The following is a 24,236-nucleotide window of genomic DNA, read 5'->3' as shown; positions in this document are numbered from 1 at the left end:
AATTCTTTTATTGGATGCTTAATTAGATTTTTTATTTTTTTGTTGGGTGTTGATTGATGCAAACTGAAGAAAAATAACTAATAATCAGTCATTTCTAGAGTTAGGGTTAGATAGAGGCAAACTTAAACCTGTCACTTTGAATTTTTCCAGTTTTTAAGTGTTTAATGTACACATCATGTGCAGGTGAAAAACAAAAAACATAAAGATCTGAATGTGTAATAATGATTAAACATGCTTTAAGTCCATAGAAAAATAGCAACAACAAAGAAAATTAAGTGTGAAACATGAAATATCCCCATAAACAGGTGTATATTCTAATGTGGACCATTAAATAAGCCCCGCAGTATTTGCCACAGTGTGTGTTGCTGTGTGAATAGTCAGGGATCATACCGACTTTATTTCAGCAGCGGAACCAAACTGACTGTAGAAACTGGTAAGATGCACATTTTCCACATTAATAAGTCTTTCATTGGACATTTAGTTTGCTTTTTTCCTTAAAAAATAGAGTTTGATTGATGCAAAATGAAGAAAGTGACAATAAAAGGCACATTTCTAACAATGTGGCTGCAAGAAAACATTAAAATATAAAGATGGTAAAGCATAAAAACGAATTTAAAGAGTTAAAGACACACATTTTAAACTTCAAAACATACAGTAACCAAAAGAACAAAATGTGAAGCACAAATAATGTGAAATATTTGAGCAAATAAGTTCATAATCACAGCAGTGGAACCAAACTGACTGTTGAAACTGGCACATTTTCACAATATTAATTCTTTTATTGGATGCTTAATTTGCTTTTTTTTTCTTTAAAATAGGGTTTGATTGATGCAAAATGAAGAAAATGACACTAAAATGCACATTTCTAACAATGTGGCCACAAGAAAATCTAAAATGTAAAGTATACAAATTTAAAATATAAAGATGTTAAAGCATAATAATGAACTTAAAGAGTTAAAAACAAGCCTTTTAACCATAAAAACCAACAGCAACAGAAAGAACAAAGTGTGAATCACAACTAACATGAAATATTCCAAGAATTAAATAACTTTATATAGTAATTCAGATCAGTGAATGCACAGCAGTATTTATCACAGTGTGTGTTGCTGTGTGAATAATCAGGGAGGAAACAAACTTTATTTTGGCAGCGGAATCAAACTGACTGTAGAAACTGGTAAGATTTTCTTTTTCTAATAACCTTAAAAGGGTCGATGAAGCTCCTGCAGCATCATTTTATTTATTTTTATTCCAATTATGTTGCATTTGATCTGTTTAAATTTAGAAGTTCAGAAAAACTAGCCAAAATTGAGATTTTAAAAGGTGAAAGTGAAGGAGATTTACCCTGAAATATACTATTATTGATGCTGTTAATGTATAAAGACTAATAAATAGATAAATTTATCATCAAAATGGGTAAAACCATAAACTGAGACGTTTCAGGAGTTCTGCAGTATTTGTCACAGCGTGAGTCACAGTGTGAATCAGGGAGGAAACAACAGACTTTTTTTCGGCAGCGGAACCAAACTGACTGTAGAAACTGGTAAGAAAAAGATTTTTTGTGTGATCAATCTTTTTATTGGAAGTTGGATTCCATTTTTAGAGAGTCTGACTGATACAAAATGACAAATGCAGCATGAAAATCCTCATTTCTAAGAGATTAATGTGAAAAAAATCAATCTACAGAAAGGACTCGCACTGAAATCTAATTTATAGCCACTAATACTAAACACTGCTTATCATGAAATACAGATTAAAAGATGAGATGAGATGTAAAAAAAAAAAAAAAGAATCTACTTTTACAGTAAAACATAGACACAAAAACAGGTGATACAAAGAAGAGCTGCAGTATTTGTCACTTGACTAGAAACTGGCAAGATTTCAATTTGGACTTTGAAATGTTTTTTTTTTTAAAGGTGATTTTAGTCTCATTTCATTTGACTTTATGAGCTTCATTAATGTGCAAATTACAGCTATTCAACATCTATGAGTTTATCTGATCAGTGATAATGAATTTAAAAGTCAAAAACAAACAGAATCAAACTGGATTTAAGCGTAAACAGGCAGAAAAACATTAATTTAATCATCAACACTGAATACTTTCCATGATAACATCCAGATTAATGGATAAATAAACCAGTGGATTCGTGTTTGCATGATTCATGGACTTTGTCGGCTTGTTTAAGTGCACTGCGTTTATTCTGTATTAATGATTATAATGCATGATCATAGAAAATCTTAGTTCATTCAGAAAGTTGCTTTAAAGCAAAGAAAACAATTATGAAAATAAAAATAATGAAATGAACTTAATAAAAACATTAAAATGGCAGCAGAGATTAAAGAGCAGCATTATTTCTCACAGTGTGTGTTACTGTGTGAATAAACAGGGAGGAAGGTTTTATTTTGCCACTGGAACCAAACTGACTGTAGAAACTGGTAAGATTTCATTTTACACTCTAAAATGTTTTGAAAATCTGCTTTAGATTATAGTTTTAGAGTTTAGTCAATGAACAAACTGAGCTTCATGCAAGATGCATCAAATCATAAAATTCTGATGAATAATAGTTAATTAAAGATAAAAACTAAGTTAAAGTGGAAAAAATGCAGCTGGAAACTTAATTTGAAATATTACTATGATCACATTTATGTGAAATTACAAAAAAAAAATTCTAAAATATAGACAACAAACATAGCAGTATTTGTCACAGTGTGTGTTACTGTGTGAATAATCAGGGACTAAACAAGATTTATTTCGGCAGTGGAACCAAACTGACTGTAGAAACTGGTAAGATTTCGTTTTACACTCTAAAAATGTGTTGAAAACCTGCTTAAAATTCAATCTTTTTGGAGATTAATCAATAAAAAAACGGAGCTACAAAAATGCAAGATGCATCGTATTACAAAATTCTGATGAATAATACTAAATTTAAGTTAAAAAAACTAAGTAAAAGTGGGAAAAAATTCAGCTGAGAACTTAATTTGAAATATTACAATGATCACATTTATATGAAATTACAAATAAATAGTTAAAATCTAGGCAACAAACAGCAGTATTTGTCACAATGTGTGTTACTGTGTGAATATTCAGGAAAGAAAGCTTTATTTCAGCAGCGGAACCAAACTGACTGTAGAAACTGGTAAGATTTTCTTTTTCTAATAACCTTAAATGTGTTGATGAAGCTCCTCCAGCATCATTTTATTTATTTTTATTCCAATTATGTTGCATTTGATCTGTTTAAATTTAGAAGTTCAGAAAAAATAGCCAAAATTGAGATTTTAAAAGGGGAAAGTGAAGGAGATTTACCCTGAAATATACTATTATTGATGCTGTTAATGCATAAAGACTAATAAATAGATAAACTTATCATCAAAATGGGTAAAACTATAAACTGAGACATTTGAGGAGTTCTGCAGTATTTGTCACAGCGTGAGTCACAGTGTGAATCAGGGAGGAAACAACCCACTTTATTTCAGCAGAGGAACCAAACTGACTGTAGAAACTGGTAAGATGAAGACTTTTCATGTGTCTCACACCTTAAAACGTGTAATTTTATCTGGGTTTATTCCATCTTTGTAGAGTTTGATTGATGCAAACTGATCTATAATCACACGGGCTGCAAAAACGCTCAACTGAGAGAAAGAAAACAGACAAAAACAGGATTAAACTAAAAGAAACAATCAGCAGGGAACATCTGGAAACATCTGCAGATCATTTTGCATCTTTAAAATGCAAACAACATGATAAAAAGATGGATAAAAAGGTGAGTCGAGATGTTACAGCAAAAACAAATGTTAAAAATGCAATTTCACACTTTATAAAATCCTTGAAAAAACTCCTTGATCAGTCATTTTATTTGAGTTTTTCCATTTTTTTGCTGAAACAAACTGGATTTTAGTGTAAAAGCATCAGGAGCACAGATGTGAAATTTGCAGACAAAATGACCCAACATGAAAGCAGGTAAAAAATATAGAAACAAATCTTAGAAGTCGTGTTAAATAAGCAACAAAAAACCCCAAATGATAATTATATTTATTATAATAAATAATTATTATGCTCAACTTTGAGTCTATCAGTATTTGTCACCGTCCGTTTTACTGTGTGAAGAATACAGCAGGGAACAAACTTTATTTTGGCAGCGGAACCAAACTGATGGTAGAAACTGGTAAGAAAAAGATTTTTTGTGTGATCAATCTTTTTATTGGAAGTTGGATTCCATTTTTAGAGAGTCTGACTGATACAAAATGACAAATGCAGCATTAAAATCCTCATTTCTAAGAGATTAATGTGAAAAAAAAATCAATCTACAGAAAGGACTCGCACTGAAATCTAATTTATAGCCACTAATACTAAACACTGCTTATCATGAAATACAGATTAAAAGATGAGATGAGATGTAAAAAAAAAAAAGAATCTAATTTTACAGTAAAACATAGACACAAAAACAGGTGATACAAAGAAGAGCTGCAGTATTTGTCACTTGACTAGAAACTGGCAAGATTTCAGTTTGGACTTTGAAATGTTTTTTTTTTTTTTTTTTAAAAAGGTGATTTTTGTCTCATTTCATTTGACTTTATGAGCTTCATTAATGTGCAAATTACAGCTATTCAACATCTATGAGTTTATCTGATCAGTGATAATGAATTTAAAAGTCAAAACCAAACAGAATCAAACTGGATTTAAGCGTAAACAGGCAGAAAAACATTAATCATCATCACTGAATACTTTCCATGATAACATAACACAGCAGTATTTGTCACAGTGTGTGTTACTGTGTGAATAATCAGGGAAGAAAGATTTATTTCGGCAGTGGAACCAAACTGACTGTAGAAACTGGTAAGATTTCATTTTATAGTCTAAAATGTTTTGAAAATCTGCTTTCAATTATATTTTAAGAGTTTAATCAATGAAAAAACTGAGCTTCAGACATGCAAGATGCATTGTGTTACAAAATCCTGATGAACAATACTGAATTTAAGATAAAAAAGCAAAGTTAAAGTGGAAAAAACACAGCTGGGAACTTAATTTGATACAGAACAATGATCAAATTTATGTGAAATTTCAAATAAATTGCTAAAATCTAGGCAATAAACACAGCAGTATTTGTCACAGTGTGTGGTACTGTGTGAATAATCAGGCAGGAAGGATTTATTTCGGCAGCGGAACCAAACTGACTGTAGAAACTGGTAAGATTTTCAATTTACACTGTAAAAATGTTTGGAAAATTTGCTTTAAAATTTATATTTTTAGCCTTTAATCAATGCAAACACTGAGCTGCAGATACACAGGATGCATCCTATCACAAAATCCTGATGAATTATGCTGAATTTAAGATAAAAACAAAGTAATTTAAGTGGAAAAATGCAGTTGGGAACTCAGTTTTAGGAGTATAGGCAATATACAGTGAGTAGTATTTGTCACAGTATGTGTTACTGTGTGAATAATCAGGGAGTAAACAAGCTTTATTTTGGCAGCGGAACCAAACTGACTGTAGAAACTGGTAAGATTTTTAATTTACACTCTAAAAATGTTCTGAAAATCTGCTTTAAGTTACATTTTAACAGTTTAATTGATGCAACAAAGGAGCTGCACAGGAGTTTTTCAGAAAGAAGACATGCATCATAATGAATTTTAAACCAGAATCAAAGGTACTGAAGTCTTAATATGCAGCTCAAAAGTCTGTCAACTGCAGAAAAACTCAGAATGAACCATTACAATAAGCAGGTTTAATATTAAAATACAAAGAGATGGATAAAAACATGCGTTATTTGTCACGGTCTGTGCTACAGTGTGAATGATCGCGGAGTAAACAGACTTTATTTCAGCAGTGGAACCAAACTGACTGTAGAAACTGGTGAGATTTAAAATTTTTAAAATGGTTTTACGATTTAAAAGTGCAAGTTAAACCTTTAATTTGTGGTTTTAATGTTTTTGTGGCATGTTTGATTTGAACTAGATTCATGCAGGCTGCAGGTCGTTGTTCTTCATTTATGGTGGTTTCAAAATGTTAAAACTCACGGGAAAAGAGAAAAAACAATAGAAGATAGATGCTTTAATAAGTAAAATAACCAGTAGAAAATGAATAATGAAGAAAAATAGGCTGCAGAAACATCAGAAAAACATCCAGAGACGATGGAAAAGGTTCAGAGTATTAAAAATCTAAATACACAACACACAAAGTCAAAATAAAGTTGTGAATTTTTGTGGGAAAAAAGCAGCAAAATGAAGTCCACAGGTGTGTTCATCCAATTTAAATAAAATATCTGAGCCTAGAACTAAACCAGGACGATTCCCACATGAAACATGGTTTGATTTTGAGTGTAAATGAGGAGAAAATAAAGTATAAATCCAGTTGTGGCAGCTGGTTTTTGTCGAGCTGTGCGTCTCGGTGTGACTGGTCAGGGAGGCTACAGGACTGTGTTTGGAGGAGGAATAAAACTCACCGTACAAACCGGTACGTGGCTTTTTTACGAGTTTAAAATCAACTCACAGATGAAAGAACAAATCCAGAATGATGTGTTTCATCTGGGACCTGAGTTCTGTTCTCAGGATCAATCAACAGGCAAACAAGAGACGTAAACTGGAGTTTGTTAAACCAGGATTATTTGATTCTGGTTCAGTAAAACCCGAGTCATAGAATTCTGCTGAAAGTCTTTTAAATTCTCCAAAACAAAACGTAAAATGCATGAAATTAACCCTCCTAAACATCGATGGAATAAATGTTTGTAAATTTAAACCAGGAAAATGCAAGAAAAATGGATTTTAAAAAAATGCTCAGAAATTACAAAATACACGTCAAACTAAAACACTTAATGTGCCGTTTATTTTCTGTTTGACTAAAAAGCCATTTATTTATGAGAATAATCAACTTTGAAACATGTTTAAAGTTAATTCTGCTCCATTTTCTCAGCTGCACTAAAGAGCTAATAGACTGTAATGTATCTGAGAACATTATTAAATGTTCACTTCTCAGATTTTGTGATATTAGTTTGTTTAAAACCATTTTATGTGCGTGTTTATATGCTGATTATTGAACACGAACAGTGGAGACAGCTGTGAGGTTTCCAGTCAGTGTGCTGCCAATAAACTGAATAAAATAAAATATATGTTGTCATTAGAGCAAGAAAATGTCCTTAAAATGAAACGTTGCAAAGAATTGTTCCCAACTGAATCCTAAAAGTCGCATTTTCTTTAAATAATTTTTAAAAATCAGCCTAAATAGTGAGAATATTTCAACCTGTTGCTGACATAAACCTATTTTTTTCTTATTTTCAAGTTAAATGTATCTATGGAAATGAAGATTAAAAGATTGAAGTGTGAGAGGTTTTTATTCAGCCGTCAGTCACAGTGTGAGAGGAACTGCAGATAAACTGATTTTTGGGAAAGGAACTCGTCTGATTGTCGAATCAGGTGAGATGGAAACCTGAAAATTATATATTTTTTATGATGTTTACCACCATTTTTAAACTGAAAATCTCCCTCTGATTGATTAATTTTCTAAATGTGCCCTAAAAGTCTTTCTGTCTTCTGTAAGTTGGAAGAAAAATACTATTTTCAATAATATTTAATCTACAAAAGCAAAATATATTAGATTATAGCTAAACTAAAGAGTCCTTGAAGTGAGTAAATCCACCAAAATAGCTTGAATTTAAAGATTTTTTGGCTGCAAAAGTTCCCCAAAAGTATTTTTCTGGCTTTTAAATGAGTTTAAAAAGAGTCATACGAATATTTTACATAAGAATTAACATTTAAATAAAGAATGATGCAAATTTCTGCTCTAAAAGTGGAAAAAATGACTTAAATCTGAAATCTGCGATAAATAAGTTGCACTGAGATATTCTTTTGTTAAAACAGTAACCAAAAAAGCCTATTTGATGACGAATTGAGGTTTTCAGTGAAACTAAACTCACAGAAAGTGATTTTAAAGAGACTAATTTTATTTAAACAACATTAAGAAGCCACTTTAAACTCACAGGAAGCAATAAAATAACTAAATCAAATGAATGTTTGGAACAGATTAAACTAAAACAGACATGAGGTTTTTAGTCAGCTGTGAGTCACAGTGTGAATAACAATGTACAGAAAATCATTTTTGGGGAAGGAACTCGTCTGACTGTTGAATCAGGTGAGATGGAAACCCTAAAAATGTATTTATTTATTTATTTATTTATTTATTTTACAATGTTCAACACCATTTTTAAATGAAAAATCTTCCACTTATTGATTAGTTTTCTAAATGTGCCTTAAAAATCTAATTCCATCTTCCGTATATTGGAAAAAATACTATTTCCAATAATATTTAATGACTAAAGCAAAATATATTAGATTATAATTAAACCAATGAATCCTTGAAGGGAGTAAATCTGCCTAAATAGCTTGAATTTAAAGATTTTTTGGCTGCAAAAGTTTCCTAAGTATTTTTCTTGCTTTTAAATGAGTTTAAAAAGAATCATAAGAACATTTCCAATAATGATTAACCTTTAAATAAAGTGGAGTGATGCAAACTGAAGCAACAGATATTTGTTAAAATAACTAAATTAAGTGAATGTTTGGAGCAGATTGAACTGAGACAGACTTGAGGTTTTTAGTCGGCTGTGAATCACAGTGTGAATTACAACACAGAGAAAATCATTTTCGGGGAAGGAACTCGTCTGATTGTCGAACCAGGTGAGATGGAAACCTTAAAAACTTGTTGTTTTTTTGTGATGTTAAGCACCGTTTTAAAACAAAAAAAATCTACCACTTATTGATTAGTTTTCTAAATGTGCCTTAAAAGTCTTTTTCTATCTTCCATACATTGGGAAAAAAATACTATTCCCAATAATATTTACGTGACTAAAAAAAAAAATATTAGATTATAATTAAACCAATGAATCTTTGAAGTGAGTAAATCTGTCTAAATAGCTTGAATTTAAAGATTTTTTTTGGCTGCAAAAGTTTCCTAAAAGTCTTTTTCTTGCTTTTAAATGAGTTTAAAAAGAGTCATAAGAATATTTTCAATAAGAATTAACCTTTAAATAAAGCGGAGTAGACTGAAACAGCATCAACATGGTCAAAAATTCAAATTTTAAAGTTTGTTTCTGTTCTAAAATCCAGTACATCAGTTCCTGAAAACAAACCTGAAGATAAAATATATATATATATATATGCAATCCTTGCAGTCATTATGAAGAAGAAATGTCTTGAAATCAAAGTGATAAAATGTAAACCGAGCTGCACTTTTAATCCTGAAAATTACTTTGATCAGAGTTTTTTAACTCAGTTTTACGACGTGATGACAGATTAAATCCTCAAACATGTTTCTTTTCTTTGATTTAAAGAATGAATTCATGTTTTTCATTTGACTTTTAGCTCCTTAATTCAGACAAACTGTTTCAACAGCTGAAACTTCAGGGGGACTTTAAAGTTTGAGGTTTTTGTACTGAGGTTTGATGTTGTGTGAAAAGTGGAGGTTATGAAAAAATCCTGTTTGGCTCCGGAACCAAACTGACTGTCGAGTCCAGTAAGTTTCATTTGTGTTTTTTGTACATTTTTAATGCTTCAAAATTAAACTTAACATCCACCTAGAAAATAAAATTTTTCTCCATTTGATACCAGAAAGACTCAAGAATCAAAACTAAAGGAGAAACATTAATTTAAACACTAAAACCGTATTAAAAACCTGTTAAAGGAACCCCTTGAAGGATTTTTGATCCAAATGCAGCCTTTAAACATGAGCCGAATCCATAAAAGTAAACTATAATATCCTTACTGAGATAATTTGTTGTCTTTTCAGCGTTCATACTTTTAAATTTAGCATAAAAAGATGCTAAAATGTTTGAATCCTGTTGAGCTGATCTGATTATGTGTCGGGACAGAAACACTGTGTGACGTCTTCAGCTGCAGGAAGGAAGATTTTATTTGGAGAAGGAACCAAAGTGATTATTGATGGCAGTGAGTAAAACATCAACATTTGTCAGTTTAGTGAAAAAAAATCAAGTGCATCTGGAGCACGAGTGTAAAGAAAGATGTTGGTTGTAAAGAGTTAAATCTTAAGATTTATAAAGGAGCTCAACATCTGTAATAATTCAAAGTTTTAAAGCCGAAACACAAATAGGTCTCAAATTAAACATGTTTACGCCACATTTTCACACATAAAATATTCAAAAAGAGTCAAATATGCAAATATTTTGCACGCAAAGCTTCACAATATCTTCAATTTTAGTCACAGAACAACTAGAAACACCAACTTTTTATCTTTCATGTAAACATTTCCATTATAATTCTCACTAATTCTGATGAGGATGCGTTCAAATATCGTCTCATTTATGTGACTTAGATGTAAAATTTGTGTTTTTTCTAAATGGAGTTTGGTTCAGTCAGTTTGTGTTGTGGAGCTTCATGATGTGTGAATGTTGGACAGAAGATGATCTTTGGAAGTGGAACCAGATTAACCGTTGATCCTAGTAAGTGCAAAATAATGATTTAAATCTTAAATATTATCAGTATGGAGCATCTTTGGAAGCAAACGTCTTATTTATATGAATCCTAAAGCTATAAATGCATTAAAAATGTCTATTTCTCATAAGAGTTGTTTTAGGAAATGTTCATTTTTAAAAATAAATTGCAACAAAGCAAAGCTTTGGAAAATAGACCTGTGTAAGAAAGAAATTCTCTAAATATGAAGGTGCTCAACGTGTCACATGGACAGAATTAAGTGTTTTTTAAAGAAAATGCTAAATGTAAGAATTTTCTGTGAAGCTTTGGTCCAGTTAAAACCTCTATCTGTGCTTCGTAAACAAAACCTGAGATCATGGCAGAGTTTTAATCTAATACCACCTATTTTTAACTGAAAAAACTACTTTTTTTCTGTGATCAGCATTGAATTATTGGCATATTTCTAAATGAGTTCAGTTCATCTTTTTTTGTTCATCTGATGGTTTTCCAAATGGAGTGTGGTTCAGTTTGTCACCACTGAGTTTGTGTTGTGGAGCTTCATGCTGTGTGAATACTGGCTCACAAAAGATCGTCTTTGGAAGTGGAACCAGATTAACTGTCGAACCCAGTAAGTTCTGATTATAAAGTTACATTTTTAAAAGTAAAATTCGTCAAATATCTGGAAATTGCCCCTGTTTTCATGTGAAATTCTTGAAGTATGAAGTGATAAACATGAAATAAACCTAAAGATTGGACCGAATTGAATGTTAAAAATATTGAAGTTTGGTCCAATTACAAACAAATCATCTGCGCTATTTGTACAAAATAAGAAGAAAAAAGCGGCAAGACAAGCTTATTTCTATCTGTTCATAAATGCCTCACATGGGGGACCTTTTTAATTACTTGTTTTTAGTTTTTTCTCATGAAAATAGTGATTATTTTAACTGGATAGAAGCCTTAATGTAAAAATATCATTTTTCTAAATGGAGTCTGGTTCAGTGAGTTTGTGTTGTGGAGCTTCATGATGTGTGAATGATGGAGGTGGAACTAAGATGATTTTTGGAAGTGGGACCAGATTAAACATTGAACCCAGTAAGTTCTGATTCTAAATTTACTTACTGAAAAGCAACAAAGTAAAATAAGTCAAACATCTGAAAATTGCTCCTGTTTTCATGTGAAATTCTCTAAATGTGAAGTGATAAACATGTTAAATAGACCTGAAGACTGGACAGAACTGAATGTTAAAATGTTGACATTTGGTCCAATTACAAACTTTCTGTGCTAATTATAAAAATGAGAAGAGAAAAGAAGAAAAAAGGCAAGACAAGTTTATTTGAATAGCACATTGCATGAATTACACAAAGCTAATTAAAGGTGCTTTACAATTCAGCACAGAACTGTTTTAAAATTGATTCTAAAAATGACTTAATGGTAGACATTAAGGTCATACATTGAAATCACAGCGATAAAACACAATTAAATAATAAGAGTATTAAAGTCAAGAAAATAAATAGAGGAAGAAGATTTTAAAAAAAGCAAATTTAATAACCGAAAAATCAGCTGATCAACTCTAAAACCTTCTGTTCTGAACAGAATTCACAACTGGATCAAATTCATAATGGAAAATGACTTTAAATAGAAAAAGCATATTTTATTTTTGTGTCTACAGTTAAATATTGATATTGTCTAGACAGTGTGGCTCAGTTTGTCCTCAGTGAGTTTGTGTTGTGGAGCTTCTTGCTGTGTGAATGTCGGTTTAGATAAAATCACCTTTGGAAGTGGAACCAGACTGATCGTTGAACCCAGTAAGTCAAGACCTAGAGTTACATTTTAAAAGCAAAAGCAGGTGAAATATATGAATATATGAAATATATATAACACGTTTTGATGTGAAATTCTCCAACTGTAGACTGGTGTTCCACATCTAAATCAACCTGACGACTGGACAAAAGTGTCAGATGTTAAAATGTCTCAATGTTAAATAAGATTTGGTCCCATTGAAAAGCAAACTTTATCTGTCATATACTTACAAAATAAGAATAGAACTGAATCAGATGTAGAACCAAAGGGATTCACCCCCAAGACATTGTGTTCTTAACTTAATTCATAAATTTCAAATGGATATTTATGTTTAAAAACAGAAAGCAGCGTTTTATACTGGGTTTGGTTCAGTTTATCACAGCTGCTATAGCATTATTGTTGTTATTATTATTATTATTTAAATGAAGTTTGGTCCAGTTAACAGTAACATTAATCCATTCCATAGTTACAAAACAGGAATAAAAAGAACAAATCCCTGCTTAATTGTTTGGTCGAGTTCATCACAGTTTGTGTTGTGGAGCTTCATGATGTGTGACTACTGGATATAAGATGTTCTTTGGAAGTGGAACCAGATTAACTGTGGAACCCAGTAAGTGCTCAGATAGACTTACCTTTTTGTTTTTAAAAACAAAGCAAAAACAGGTGAAATATCTGAAAACTATACAGGTTTTAATGTGAAATTCTCTAAATATAAACAGGTTTTCCATGTGTGGTAAAAGTCTAAAATAGACCTGAAGTGTCAGATGTTAACATTTTCAGTGAAGTTTGGTCCAGTTAAAAGTAAACTTCATTTAAGTTAGAAAACATGAATATAAAATAAGAAAGAAGATAAACAGTGGATACATTAATCATAATTAAGTGCCTTAACTGATCAAAGTATTGGCCTCTAGACATTTTCTTCTCAGCGAAATTAACACGTGGATCAAATTTATGATGATTATTTACTTTTAATTGTGAAAAAGATTTTATGTGATTATGTTAAATAAGATGATCTTTGGAAGTGGAACCAGATTAACTGTTAAACCCAGTAAGTGCAAAGTAGTGATTTAAATCATAAATATTATCAGTATTCTGCCTCCTTAGAAGCAAACTTGTCTTAGTTGTATGATTCCTGAAGCTATAAACGAATCAAAAAGACCATTTGCTCATTAGTGTTGTTTTTTAAAGAATGGTATTTTGAAAAGTAAATTGCAAATATCTGAAAAATTAGACCCCTTTATGAATAAAACTCTCTAAAAAACATGTTACAAATGTGTAAAATAGACCTAAAGAGGGATGAAAATGGAACCAAATTAACCACTGACAAATGCAATAAGTATTAAAATTGATCATAAATGCCTCACATGGGCCACCTATTATATTCATTATTAGTTTTTAGATATTTTGATTATCTTAACTGGATAGAAGTAATGTAAAAATATGATTTTCTAAATGGAGTTGGTTCAGTCAGTTTGTGTTGTGGAGCTTCATGATGTGTGAATACTGGAGGTGCACAAAAGCTGATCTTTGGAAGTGGAACCAGATTAACTGTTGAACCCAGTAAGTGCAGATTAAAGATTTATATTTTAAAAGCAAATGCAGAATTTAATGTGAAATTCTCTAAATATGAACCGATGTTCCACATGCTAAGAAAATTATGGATCTTAAGACGGGACAAAAGTAATAAAATGTCAGAATTTTTAACGAAATTTGGTCTATTTGAAAGCCAACTTTATCTGTCCTTGCAAAATATGAACAGAAAATAAGAAAACAGATGAAAAAGAATGTGATTATGATAATGAAATGCATCAACTAACCAAAATATTCACTCTAAATCATTTAGTTCACAGCTGAATTTACACGTATGTAATATATTTAAATGGATAGAAATGGAAATCCAATTATTAACTTTATTGGAAAAGAAGTTTGGTTCAGTTGATCACTGCTGAGTTTGTGTTGTGGAGCTTCATGTTGTGTGAATGATGGATATAAGATGATCTTTGGAAGTGGAACCAGATTAACTGTTGAAGCCAGTAAGTGCTGATATAATATTATCTATATTTTTAAAACCCAAAGCAAAAGCAGGTGAAATATTTGAAAATTACACTAGTTTTAATGTGAAATTCTCTAAATATGAACCGATGTTCTATGTGTAAAGTTAATTATGGACCTGAAGACGGGATGAAAGTATCAAATGTTAAAATGTGGGAATGTTAAATGAAGTTTGGTCTAGTTGAAAGCAAACTTTATCTGTGCTGTATATGCAAAATAAAAATCAGAAATAACAAAAATGTTTTAAAAAAATAAGTATTATAATAATCAAATGTTTTAAATTATCAAAAAGCATCAACTCTTAAACATTTCATTCTCAACCCAAATTTGTAATGAATTTTTCTGTAAATACAGTTGAAAAATTGACTTTTTTCTAAATGGAGTTTGGCTCAGTGCTGAGTTTGTGTTATGGAGCTTCATGTTGTGTGAATACTGGAGCTGTAAATAAGCTCATCTTTGGAAGTGGAACCAGATTAACCATTGAACCCAGTAAGTGCTGATTATGGATTTACATCGTTAAAAGCAAAAAAGTAAAAAAAATAAATAAAAAGCACAATATCTTAAAATCGGAGCCCTTTTCATGTGAAATTCTGTAAATCTGACCTGATTAATTAAAATGTTAGAATTTTAAATGAAGTGTGGTTCAGATAAACTAAATCTCTGCAAAATAACAATTGAAAAAAGAAGGAAGATATAAAGTGGGATTAATGTAATAAAAAAAAATCAACTCCTTTTTAGAATTTTGTCAATCAGGTTTTTTAATCGACATTTCTTTGAAAAAAAAATGCAGTTTTTCTAATGAAGTTTGGTGCAGTTCTTTAATCCAGTAGAAGAAAACTAACAAAATGGTCATTCAAAAGCAGAAAATATCCAACTTTACATGTAATTTTTGAGCCACATTGTTTTTAACAGACAAATGCAAAAAAAAACAGTTTTTCTAAATGAAGTTTGGTTCAGTTTTTCTCTCTGAGTTTGTGTTATGGAGCTTGTTGTTGTGTGAATGATGGAAGCTACAATAAGATCATCTTTGGAGTAGGAACCAGGTTAACCATTGAACCCAGTGAGTGCTGATGATAATCATAAATATTATATTTTTAAAATCAAATTACAGCTAATTCTTCTGTGAAATTTTTCCCCTCAACTGGTTCCAGATGTTTTAAACTCGCTGCTGCGATGGAAACGTTCTGTTTGGTTTGTTTAATCTGGTTTAAATCCACAGTTTGAGTCTCTGGTGTGTTTTTGTCTGGTTCTGATCAGTAAAGTTTGTTTTATTTGGTCGACATTTGAGCGTTTTACTGTAATGAAGCAGCTCATCTTTGGTTCTGGTTCTCTGCTAGTGGTTCAGTCCAGTAAGTTTCATTGAATTTAACTTTTTAGGAAGCTTTTGGGGATGGAATCATTGCACTGGTGTCGTGTTGGACTATATTAAGCTGCTGCGTGGATGGGTTTAAGGATTTTATGTGTTTATTGATGACAGGTTTGGAGTGATTGCAGAGAAAACTGCTTTTTCCCGTGCAAAGCTTTGAGTTTAGTTAGTGGTTCGCTGTGGAGTTTATGTGCTGAGGCTTCAGGCTGTGTGACGTTTGGCTCAGGTTCCTACAAGATCACCTTCGGAAGCAGCACTAAACTATACGTCAACGACAGTAAGTTAAATTCTGACACTGGAAATGTCACTTAAATGTGAATTAGTTCTATTGATATTGAACCAAACCCAAAGCAGTGACGGAGTAAATGTTGGACTCTATTTATGGGTTTAAATGTCTACGTACATGGAGCTAAAGAAGGCCTTTATGTGTTTATTAAAGACAGATTTGCAGAGAAAGAAAACTGTTTATCGGCTGTTAAAACTGCAGCTATGAGAGCTTTGGGTTGTGGTGTGAAATTTCTAGTTGGATTTATGTGCTGAGGCTTCAGACTGTGTGACATACAGCTCTGCTGGTAACAAGATCATCTTTGGAAGCGGCACTGAACTATACGTTAATCACAGTAAGTTAAATTCACTTTCTTCAGTGGTGAAAACCTGACAAAATCTGAACATTAAATCTGTTTTTTTGTCAAATTCATTCAACATGAACCTTGTTGCATGTGATAAACATGTAAAATGGACCCAAAGACTGAGCAGAACTGAAGTTTGGTCCAGTTAAGAATAGATTTTTTCTGCGCTGTTGGTAAAAACCAGACGACTGCATGAACAAATAATCTCTAAATCATTGTAAATACTTGACTCAAGAGTGCCATCACTGAAACAGATCTAAATTAAAATGTACAAACAGCAGCTTGTTTATGGGAGTCATAATTCCTAAATGTAACATTCAGGATTTTCTAAACAGAGTTTGGTTCAGTTGGTTTGTGTTATGGAGCTTCGTGTTGTGTGAATACTGGTACATATCAGCTCATCTTTGGAAGTGGAACCAGATTAACTGTTGAACCCAGTAAGTAAAATCTAGTTATTATGGAGAATCTTATACTTTAAAGAGGTTTATATGGTTAGAAAACAATTTCCAACTTCACTGTCCTCCAAACATTCTTTAAAAGTCCAGTGAAGTTCAACTTTATTTACAGTAATATAGTTTTTGATATTTGTGTAAATACAGATGTATATCTTAAGCTATTTGCATGTTAATGTCACAAAATTAAAATGCAAACTATTTGGTTTTATTGTCATGATTTAATCTCAAATCCAAACCGCAAAAATATCAATACTTCACTCTGCCATTAATAGACTTTTGAAGATTTTTCTGTTTAATTTATATCATATGTACCGTTAGGGCAGCTTGTTGTTGTAAATTGAAAGTCAAGATTTAAGCAAAAGTCAGTATAAAATGTTGATTACGTATGAAGAACAAAGCAAAACGTTAACATCTCAGCTGTATATTTAATCAAAATTAAAATACGTCATTATTGAAACAAGCCTCAGTCCTATAGAATCTGTTAATAATCCTTGTTTTTTATTAAAATTGTGATATTTAAATAGATGTTTTTTCTAAATGGAGTTTGGCTCAGTTTTTATTATGGAGCTGAATGTTGTGTGACTACTGGAAACCAAGGCAGGATCATTTTTGGAGGTGGAACCAGATTAATCGTTGAAGCCAGTAAGTGCTACAAAAATAAAAAAACAAAAATTAACATGCAGATTAAAATGCTAACTTCATTTATATTGAGCAGCTTAACGTTTAAAGTTCTGCCATAAATCAGAATAGAAGATAAAATAGTGGCGATAATCATCTACAAAACATGTCGTTTTTAGATGAAACAGCAGCTCAGTTAATGTGACTAGAGTTTAATAATTCAATAAAAGTCTAAATCATGAGTGATTTATTTATGTAGCTGTAATGAAACAGTTCAGACAAGTCTCAAAGGGAGAATTCTAGTTTTTCTAAATGGAGTTTGATCCAGTTACTGGCTTTGACTTTCTGTTATGGAGCTTCTTGTTGTGTGACTGGATCTACATATAAAATGATCTTCGGAAGTGGAACCAAATTAACCGTTGAACCCAGTAAGTGGTGATACTGTACATTTAAGAGCTAATTCAACAGGAACATGACGTTGTTGCACATAGGCAAAGACATAAGTGTTCTAAGTTAATTAAATTGTTTTGTTCAGGCTTGTAGAATCAGTACAGGGCAGGAAATAATTATTTTATGTAAATACATTTTATTTTATTCAGATAATGTGGTGTTCGAGTCGTACATTTATATTTATTTGGAGCTGGCAGGTAATAGTATGCAAAAGCAATGATTTTATGAGAGGAATTAATCATTTAAATAATATGCAAGTTCTTTACAACATTGATGTGAATAGAATTTGACTGAATTTAATGATTCAAAGTTGTAAAAATGGTGATTTTCCACATGGAGTTCGGTCAGTTTGTTACTCTGAGTTTGCGTCGTGGAGTTTAATGCTGTGTGAATACTGGAGGTGCGTTTAAGATCTTCTTCGGAAGCGGAACCAGATTAACTGTCGAAGCCAGTAAGTGCTGATATTGATCATAAACATGAATTTATATGGATTTAACTGTAACTTCCAGCCAGAGTAGTTAAAAGAACAGTTGTTGTGTTAAATTTGTATCACCTGAACAGTGATGGAAATGATTAATTTGGCTTTTCATGCATGAAGGAGGAAATAATTGAGATTAATCTTGTTGTTTGATAGGAAACTTTGGAATTAATCAGCCTGCTACAACAGGAATAGTTTCCATAAAATACTCAAATTTTGTTGTGATGATGATAATCAAGTCCACAAACATTTAACTGATGATTAGTTAATGTGAGAGTTTAAATCTTACGAAGAGTTTTTCTTGAACTGGGCAAAAAAGTGCTGTTTTTCTGCGTGAGGTTTGGTTCTGTTGTTCCATTTGTGTCATTGTGCTGCATGTTGTGTGACTGGTACGAGTCAATACAAGCTGCTGTTTGGAAGTGGAACCAGATTAACCGTTGAACCCAGTAAGTACAAATACAGATTCTTAATATTTTATATAGAGGAGCTTTTAAAGGAAACTTTACATGCAGATTAACTCTATAATAATTGACAAAATGGTTAGAAAAACAAAACAATCTGAACTGGACTCATCATTAACCAGCAGAATAAATCAAGTGGAGACAATGTCAAAATGTACAAATGATTTATGATCTGCATCGTTTTTAGTGGAGAAATGCAAAAATTCAGTTGTTCTAGATGGAGTTTGGTTCAGTCTGAGTTTGTGTTATGGAGCTTTGTGTTGTGTGAATGCTGGAGGTGTAACTAAGATGATCTTTGGAAGCGGGACCAGATTAATTGTTGAACACAGTAAGTGCAGATAATAAGTGTTTTAAGATTGTATGTATTTATACAAAACCAGAAAAGGGATTAAAGAACATAAAAAAGCTGCTTTGTTTGAGCTTTTTGGCTCAAAAATCCTCATAAAATAATGAATCAGCTTTGTCATAATATTCACACACATGAACAAATGGTTCAGATAATCAGAATTTAAAGGTAATTTATGGCAAACCATCATAATGTGGTGGTAACTGAATATGTGGGTTTTTTTAAATGGAGTTTGGTCCAGTTGGTTCCTGCTGAGTTTGTGTTGTGGAGTTTCATGTTGTGTGACTACTGGAGGTGGATATAGGATCGTTTTTGGAAGCGGGACCAGATTAACTGTTGAATCCAGTGAGTACTAACCATAAATTTACATTGAATTTACAGTATTTTATAAGTTGCAGTAGAGAACTGCTTTGGTCTTGGCTTGAAATTCATGCAAATGCCTCAGACATACAAAAGATCATTACATAAGAGGAATAAAACAGCTACATTTGATTTCATTTCAGGTATGTAGCCGATTTAAAATGAAATGTGAATATTTAAATCTGCAAACGTGTTCTGTTTATGAATCAAAAAGTTATAAATACAGACATATTTCTTATCAGCAGCAGTTCAAAGCTAATATTACACTTTAAACTGAATTTATCAAAACTTTAATTTCAAAAGGCGACCAATGTTTAGTTTTTTTCCTGACTGGGACAAAAGTCTTGCTGCAAAACAAGTCTTTATATAAAATATCTCAGTCGTGTGAATCAAACCACATTATTATTTTTGCCCTTTTCTAAATGAACGTTGGTTTAGTTTGTTGCTGAATCTTTGTTAAAACATAACAATGTTTAAAAGAGCAACAATATTAACCAATAAACCCATTAAATGCTAATAAATGAAGCAAACTTTACATTGTTTTGCTGCAACACAAACAGAACCGCAAGAGAAATAACTAGACAGCAAACTGTACTGAGTGAACGTTGTGTTGTTGTTGGGCAGAATTATTACTTTAATTGGAGAAAGAAACTTAATTAATGTGATGATGATGGAGGCATTTAAGAAAACTGTGCTTTTCTACATGGAGTCTGGTTCTGAGTTTTTGTTACGGAGCTTAATGTTGTGTGAATCAAAACAAGATGATCTTTGGAAGTGGAACCAGATTAACTGTTGAACCCAGTAAGTGCAAAATAATGATTTAAATTATAAATATTATCTGTATGGAGCATATTTAGAAGCAAACTTATCTTAGTTGTATGAATCCTAAAGCCATAAATTCATCAAAAAAAAACATTTTCTCATTAATTTTGTGTTTTCAAAATGATATTTTTAAAAATAAAGAAAAAGTAGATGAAATATCTGATAATTGGACCCGTTTATAAGGGGAATTCTAAATATGAATGTGTTTAACGTGATAAATGTGTAAAATAGACCTAAAGATGAGAAAAGTGGAACCAAATTAACCACCGACAAATGCAATAAGTATTAACATTGATATTAAAAGCCTCACATGGGCCACCTATTATATTCATTACTTGTTTTTAGTTATTTCTAATAAAAATAGTGATTATTTTTAACTGGATAGAAGCGTAAATGTAAAGATAATGTGTTTCTAAATGGAGTCTGGTTCAGTTCATCACTGCTGAGTTTGTGTTGTGGAGCTTCGTGTTGTGTGATTACTGGACAGAAGATGATCTTTGGAAGTGGAACCAGATTAACTGTTGAACCCAGTAAGTGCAAAATAATGATTTAAATTATAAATATTATCAGTATGGAGCTTTCGAAAATCTTTAGAAGCAAACGTATCTGAGTTGTATGAGTCCTAAAGCTGTAAATGCATCAAAAAGACCATTTTCTCATTAATGTCGTGTTTTCAAATGGTATTTTTTAAAGTAAATTGAAACAAAGAAAAAGTAGATGAAATTTCTGCTAATTGGACCCGTTTATAAGTGAAACTCTCTAAATATGAATGTGTTTAACATGTGATAAATGTGTAAAATAGACCTAAAGGTGAGTAAAAATGGAACCAAATGAACCACTGACAAATGCAAAAGAGTAGTAAAAATGATCATAAATGTCACACATGGGCCACCTATTATATTCATTATTTGTTTTTAGTTATTTCTAATGGAAATAGTGATTATTTTTAACTGGATGGAAGCCTTAATGTAAAGATAATGTTTTTCTAAATGCAGTTGGTTCAGTCAGTTTGTGTTGTGGAGCTTCATGTTGTGTGAATACTGGAGGTTTAACAAAGCTCATCTTTGGAAGCGGAACCAGATTTACTGTTGAACCCAGTAAGTTCTAATGTAGAGCAAAAATGTTTTATGTGCAGCATGTTTTATGGGATTTTCTTTACCTGAAATATGAACACAAAGAGAATATTTGACTCTTCAGCTCAGTAAAATCTGCAGTATGTTGTCGTATTTTCCTCCACAATGTCAGAAACTCTTTGGTGGAGTTTATGTTGTGGAACATGATGATGTGTGACTCAAACCAAGATCTTCTTTGGAAGTGGAACCAGATTAACTGTTGAAACCAGTAAGTGCAGATATAAATCATTAATATTATTCATAAAAACACATTTAAAAGCACCGTGCAGGTTATACAAAATCAGAAAATATGCTCAAAAATGTGACATTGTAGGAATAAAATACATCAACAAATCAAATAAATGTATTTTATTCTATAAGAAACACATAATAGATGTTAACTTTTCATGAAAAATCTGCATATTTATATGAATACAACAGAATTTAACAATTCAGACAAAAACTTTCCTAAGTGGACTTTGGTCCAGTTTTGATGCTTCAAATAATTTAAAGAGGAGCCAGATTAACCATTGATGCCAATAAGTGCTATTTTTGATCATAAATATGTGTGTTAATAGCAAGTTTTTTCGTGGATATACTAAAAAAAAATGAGAAAAAAGGAAAATCAGACCCACTCGGATACAAAACAACCTGCAGAATCCAGCTAAAACAAATACTTGAAGATTTTTTTATTGAAATAATGAGAAAATTTGTATATTTATGGAACTGGAATATGAGAGTTACAGTGGTAATATGTAAAAATGTAATTTATCCAGTAGATCTTACAATCAAACTACAGTTTCCAAGTTTAAACTGCATTTTTGGGTGGTTGTTTTCCTAAGTGGAGTTTGTGTTGTGGAGCTTCATGTTGTGTGAATGATGGCAGCAGCGGCTTTAAGATCTTCTTTGGAAGTGGAACCAGATTAACCGTTGAACCCAGTAAGTGCTGATAAAAATCATAGATACTATTACAGAATATTTTAAAAGCAAGTGACACATGTTTTAAAATGAAAAAAGTTTATATGGAAAAGTTGCTGAACTAATTAAAACTGATAAAATCTGCAGAAAGTAGAGAATAAACCTGTCAGGAGCCAGGAACACAGTCTTTAGATGAATCTCCAAATGAAAAATCATCAGCAATAACAAAGATTCTAAAAGTTTTTGATTGTAATATTCAATATTTACAGTATATTTAGGTTTAAATATGTATACTTGTTTATTATAAAGGCAGATTCTGGAGACATGGGAGTCTCGGTTGTAAAAATCATGTTTTCCTAAATGGAGTTTAGTTCAGTCAGTTTGTGTTGTGGAGTTTAATGTTGTGTGAAGGATGGAAGTGGATACAAGCTGATCTTTGGAAGTGGAACCAGATTAACTGTGGAACTCAGTAAGTGCCGAAATAGATGATAAATATTATTACTGTGGAGAATCTTTAAAGGAATTCATTCATATGAATCATAATATCATAAATACATAAACTTTTCTCATCGCCGATGGTTTAAAGCATCTCTACTGTACAGCAAATATTATACTTTAGTGGCTATTTCTTATATAAAATTGATTTAAAATATAATTTTTTTGAACTGATTCAAAGAAAAATGTCACTAAAATCAATATTTTACTAAAAGCAAACTTTTATTGCAACTTAAAACCACATTACAAATAAGATAAGATAAAAACTAGACACTTTCATGAATGAAAAGCTTGTTGATCACAATTCTGGCTTTATATAACAAAGAAAGTAGCTTAATTAATGTGACAATGATGGAATATTTGAGAAAGATTTCAAATGTAAAATCTACATTGTTCTAAATGGAGTCTGGTTCAGTCGGTTTGTGTTGCTGAGTTTCATGTTGTGTGCATACTGGAAACAAGATGTTCTTTGGAAGTGGAACCAGATTAACCGTGGAACTCAGTAAGTGCAATATAGTGATTTAAATTATAAATATTATCAGTGTGGAGCATCTTCAGGAGGAACCTTGTCTTAGTTGTATGAATCCTGAAGCCATAGATGTTTAATGTTTTTTCAAAATGGTATTTTTAAAAGCAAATTGCAACAAAGAAGTAGATAAAATATCTGAAAAGTGAAACTCTCAATATGAAGAGGTGTTTAACATGTGATAAATGTGTTCAATAGACTTAACGATCAGTAAAAATGGAACCAAATTAACCACTGACCAATGAATTATTAGAATTTACCATAAATGCCTCACATGGGGCAATTTTTTTTGATTTATTACTTGTTTTTAGTTATTGCTAATAAAAATTGTGATTACTTTACCTGGATAGAAGCCTTAATGTTAAAATATCATTTTTAAAATAGAGTTTGGTTCAGTCAGTTTGTGTTATGGAGTTTCATGTTGTGTGAATACTGGAAGTGCAACGAAGCTCATCTTTGGAAGTGGAACCAGATTAACCGTTGAACCCCGTAAGTGCAATATAGTGATTTAAATTATAAATATTGTCAGTGTGGAGCTTTTGAATATCTTTAAAACCAAACTTATCTTAGTTGTATGAATCTTAAAGCCATAAATGCATCAAAAAGACCATTTTCTCATCAGTGTCGTTTTAAAAAAATGGTATTTTCAAAAGCAAATTGAGACATAGAAAAAGTAGATGAAATTTCTAATTAAACCTGTTTATAAATGAAACTTTCTAAATATGAAGAGGTGTTTAACGTGTAATAAATGTGTAAAATTGACCGAAAGACTGATAAAACTGGAACCAAATTAACCACCGACAAATGCAGTAAGTATTAATAATAATCATGAATGCCTCACGTGGGGCACCAATTATACTCATTATTGTTTTTGAGTTATTTCTAATGAAAATAGTGATTATTTTAACTGGACAGAAGCATCAATGTAAAAATAACA

The 24,236-nt window shown here is 31.4% G+C and overlaps 1 protein-coding gene across 6 annotated transcripts in view; it reads left to right on the top strand.

Moving 5' to 3' along the window:
• Positions 1–1,059: 1,059 nt before the first annotated feature.
• The window catches only part of LOC118469336 (M1-specific T cell receptor alpha chain-like), a 49,818-nt gene continuing 26,641 nt past the window's right edge, over positions 1,060–24,236 (top strand). The window contains exon 1 of one of the 6 annotated variants that reach the window (XM_055014537.1): positions 1,060–1,174. In XM_055014537.1, coding sequence (XP_054870512.1) covers positions 1,075–1,174 — 100 coding nt within the window. In that variant the 5' untranslated portion in view covers positions 1,060–1,074. Of the gene's footprint in view, positions 1,175–4,132; positions 4,161–5,404; positions 5,496–17,222; positions 17,356–18,993; positions 19,049–19,260; positions 19,412–24,236 lie in introns of those variants that run through there. The other 5 variants (XM_055014535.1, XM_055014538.1, XM_055014533.1 and 2 more) reach the window with 5 other exon arrangements.

Source organism: Amphiprion ocellaris, chromosome 10 (assembly GCF_022539595.1).
Source record: "Amphiprion ocellaris isolate individual 3 ecotype Okinawa chromosome 10, ASM2253959v1, whole genome shotgun sequence".
In the NCBI taxonomy this organism is placed as follows: domain Eukaryota; kingdom Metazoa; phylum Chordata; class Actinopteri; family Pomacentridae; genus Amphiprion; species Amphiprion ocellaris.
The sequence above is the reverse complement of the archived record's forward strand: the minus strand, read 5'-3'. Positions and strand labels throughout refer to the sequence as shown.